Genomic DNA, 4,388 nt, shown 5'->3' with positions numbered 1-4,388 from the left:
GCTCTGTAAATGTCAGCATTGAAATCAAAACCAATGTCAAACTTTTACAAAGTCCAGCTCAAATACAATCAACCATCCTGGGGACCACATTTTAGGAAGGGTCTCAAGACCTTAGAGTGCAGAAGTAGGTTACCAGAATGATACCAAGGATGAGAGACTCCATTTAGATGGAGAGACAGCAGAAACTGGGATTATTCTTCTTGGAGCAGATTTAATCAAGTTATTCAAAATTATGAGGACTAAGGACTCAGCACGTGCTGAATAATGTATAACTCCGATAAGTGTCTTGGTCACCAGCGGTCATGGGTTTAAAATAATTGGAAATTAGGCATTTCTTCACTCCTATGGTTATTAAGATCTGAAATAAGGTTACACTGAAACTTGCAACATAATGGCATGGAATCATACAGTCATAGATGTCTACAGCAGAGAAAAACAATCCTTTGGCCAATTGAATCTGTGCTGGTCAAAACTAAGCACCTATTTATTCTAATCCTACTCTCCAGCACTTGGCCCATTGCCTTAAATACTTCTTAAATGTTATGAAGGTTTCTGACTCCACCACCCTTACAATCAGCATGTTCCAGATTTCCAATACCCTCTGCATGAATAAATTCTTTCTCACATCCTCTCTAAACCTCTTGCCCCTTCCTGCAAATCTATGCATCCTGGTGATTGGTCCTTCCACCAAGGGAAAAGGATCCTTCCTGTCTATGTCCCTTATAATTTTACACATCTGAAGCATACCCTCCTCCCCTGTCTCTCCTGCTCCAAAGGAAACAACACAGTCTATCCAATCTCTCTCTATAACTAAGCCTCAACAAGAGGTCCAATCTGTAGGTTGAAGGGGGAAAAGTCATGGTGCTAAATCGGACATCTCTTTGTAAGAGACAGCACAGGCACAATGGGCTAAATGGCCTCTTTCAGTGCTATAACATTCTACATAATTGCATGCTGCTGCAGTTATATTGAACTAATTCCCGCGGGGAACAGCTAAACTACCTAGAATAGCAGCCCACGACATCTTATCAAATTGGAGAGAGGAAGGGAATATAGTTACAGGACTAACCGTCCTGGGAATTGGGTTCAATTTACAAATTAATTGAGTTCACACGTACCATGAATTTTTTGCAGGCATAGAGTCCTAGCACATGTTCACACTCCAGCAGAGAATGTAATGAAGGAAAACAGCACAGAGGCTGCTTCTCTGATTGAGTGTGGCTTGTGAGAGAAGGGAGGTCAGGAGACAGAGAGAAGGAGGAATAGGAAATCATTCACTCTGACGGTCTCCACTGGTTATTGTTGGATTGGTTCCAGAGACTCATTCCTTTGGGGAAAGGAGTCACTTTAAGCTTCAGCCCCTCTCTCTCTGTTGGTTTCATCTGACATTGCTCCTGAGTCACAGCTGCCTTGACCTGCACAGTAATCCTCCTTACAAAGTACTACAGATGTAAAAGACTGTTTAATCAATCCAGCCTAAACAACATTACACTTCTTCTTACGGACACAGATGATGTTGCTGAATGATTGCAGATTACTTGTTCAACCCGTTCTGCCCAGGGTCCATTTCAAGTGTCACTCAGCCCCACATGCAGAACCCCTAAGTATCAATCCTCGAATAATTTTTACCATTTTGAACTCAGATCACTTTGTGTCCCTTCCATCTGTTCAATTTAAACTAATATTCCAGACTAACCTTTTCCACACCATTTGTTATCGTGCGTTCAGCTAGTAAATCGCCTGACTAATTCCACCTTCTGCGGATTAAAAAGATCAGGCCTCTCAGTCTGTTCTCATAATTCTGATCCTTGACTCTAAGGATTAACGCTTCCCTGTACCACATCCAGCTATTGTATAGTCTTGATTATATCTCAGTGACCAGCACTGGACACACTGCTAAAAGTGCCCTACAGTTTAAACACAATCTGTTTTGTATTTGGCTGTTCTGTAATTCAGAATTCTATCTGTGTTGCCAATCATTGCCATGCACCAGATGCAGATAAAAAGCAATGAGTCTACCAAGATTCTTCATTCTTATTTGGAGGTCATAGAGTCATAGAGATGTACTGCCCAGAAACAGGCCCTTTAGTCCAACTTGTACATGCCGACCGATATCCTCAATTAATCTAGTCCCATTTGCCAGCATTTGGCCCATATCCATCTAAACCCTTCCTATTCATATACTCATCCAGATGGCTTTTAAATGTTGTAATTGTATCAGCCTCCACCAATTCCTCTGGCAGCTCGTTCCATACATGCTCCACCCTCTGTGTCTAAACGTTGCCCCTTAGGATCCTTTTAAGTCTTTCCCCTGTCACCTTAAACCTATGCCCTACCCTGGGAAAAAGACCTTGACTATTCACCCTATCTGTGCCCCTCATGATTTTATAAACTTCTGTAATGTCAGCCTCTGATGCTCCAGGGGAAAATCATCCCAGCCTATTCAGCATCTCCCTATAGATCAAACTCTCCAACCCTGGCAACGCCCTTGTAAATCTTTTCTGAACCCTTTTTAAGTTTCACAGCATCCTTCCAAAGCAGGGAGACCAGAACTGAACACAATATTCCAAAAGTTGCCTAACCAATGTCCTGTATGGGTGCAAAATAACCTCCCAACTCCGATACTCAATACACTGACCAGTAAAGGCAAGTGTACCAAATGCCTTCTTCACTATCCTATCTACCTGCGACTCCACTTTCAAGGAACTATAGAACATAGAACACAGAACATTACAGCGCAGTACAGGCCCTTCGGCCCTCGATGTTGCGCCGACCTGTGAAACCAATCTGAAGCCCATCTAACCTAAACTATTCCATTATCATCCATATGTTTATCCAATGACCATTTAAATGCCCTTAAAGTGGGCGAGTCTACTACTTTTGCAGGCAGGGCATTCCACGCCCTTACTACTCTCTGAGTAAAGAACCTACCTCTGACATCTGTCCTATATCTATCACCCCTCAATTTAAAGCTATGTCCCCTCGTGCTAGCCATCACCATCCGAGGAAAAAGGCTCCCACTGTCCACCCTATCTAATCCTCTGATCATCTTGTATGTCTCAATGAACCTGCACTCCCAGGTTTCTCTGTTCAGCAACACTCCCCAAGACCTTACCATTAAGTGTATAACTCCTGTCCTGATTTGCCTTATCAAAGTATTTCAAAAGCACCTTGCAACCTCACCGGATTAAATCAGGGATCACGTAATCTTCCCATTCTTTCTTGTTTATATTCCATTCCCCTTGCCCTCCCCATCATCTCCTTGTCAAAGCAACTGAGGAGCTGTTCATGGGATGGAAAGAGCTCCACCCAGTTCTTCCTGCTGTGAAGTTGCATAGTGAACATGTGCAAAGTGCTAGGGCTGTGATTGTTCTTTGCTCACAAATCAATGTACACACCCATCAGCTTTCGACAAAAAGAGCTTGGATTCTGTACTTTTAAAATGATTAAACATCTCAAGGCATCTCACAGGAGCAAAATCATATAAAAAAACTGACACAGTGAGTGATTAGGACAGGTTTAAGAAGCAGTTTAAAGGCAGAGGGAGAGGTAGAGGGAGGTGGAGAGGTTTAAGAAAGGGATTCCAGAGCTTCAGGCAGGTGAAAGTACAGCTGCTGATGGTGGAGCGATAGGAATTGCGTTCTTCATGAGGCCATAATTAGAGGATTGTGGAGATCTCAAAGGGCTGTGGGGCTGGAGGAGATTACGATGATAGGGAGGGGCAAACTGGCCATGGAGGCATTTGAGAACAGGGATGAGAATTTTAATTCAAGGCTTTGTCTAGACCAGAAGCAATATCAGTGAGTGCAAAGTGTGAATGGTGAATGGGCTTTGATGCAAGTTAGGATGTGGAAAGCAAATACTAAGTATGTCAGTCAGTGTATGTGACAAAGTGAAAGTCTTGTGATGTAGTCGGCAATGTCTCTACCTCTGGGAAAGCAGCTCCAGATTTATGTCCTGTTTCAGGGCTTGATGACCATGGAAGGTGTGTCATAAGTTGCTGTAACAGATTGAAGATCAATCTGTAAATCCTTCCAATCTGCCTATGGCAGGTGATAAGAGCAGAAGTTTGATGATTAGCCAGAACTGTGCGATAGCGGCAGCGCAACAGCCTCCTTCATGTTAAAATAATCCACACACAAGTTCTTGCCATGGGAAATGATCTGCATCATTCCAAGGGATAATCACACACACACAGGCCGACAGACCCACATACACACACACACAAATATAAACACACACCCACACACACCCACACACACACACCCACACCCACTCACACACACCACACACCCACACCCATACACTCACACACACACACCCACACACACACACACCCACACACACACACCACACACCCACACCCACACATACAGACGCACACACAC

General features: G+C 43.5%; 1 protein-coding gene across 1 annotated transcript in view; it reads right to left on the bottom strand.

Annotated features, from left to right (window-relative positions):
• The window catches only part of LOC109937818 (slit homolog 1 protein-like), a 200,427-nt gene that overhangs the window by 166,515 nt on the left and 29,524 nt on the right, over window positions 1-4,388 (bottom strand). Inside the window, exon 5 of the mRNA XM_048609217.1 lies at window positions 2,657-2,706. Coding sequence (XP_048465174.1) covers window positions 2,657-2,706 — 50 coding nt within the window. The remainder of the gene's footprint in view (window positions 1-2,656; window positions 2,707-4,388) is intronic.

This window comes from Rhincodon typus, chromosome 20 (genome assembly GCF_021869965.1).
Source record: "Rhincodon typus isolate 14 chromosome 20, sRhiTyp1.1, whole genome shotgun sequence".
Taxonomy (NCBI): Eukaryota; Metazoa; Chordata; class Chondrichthyes; order Orectolobiformes; family Rhincodontidae; genus Rhincodon; species Rhincodon typus.
Note: the sequence above shows the minus strand (reverse complement) of the source record. Positions and strands in the feature narration are given on the sequence as shown.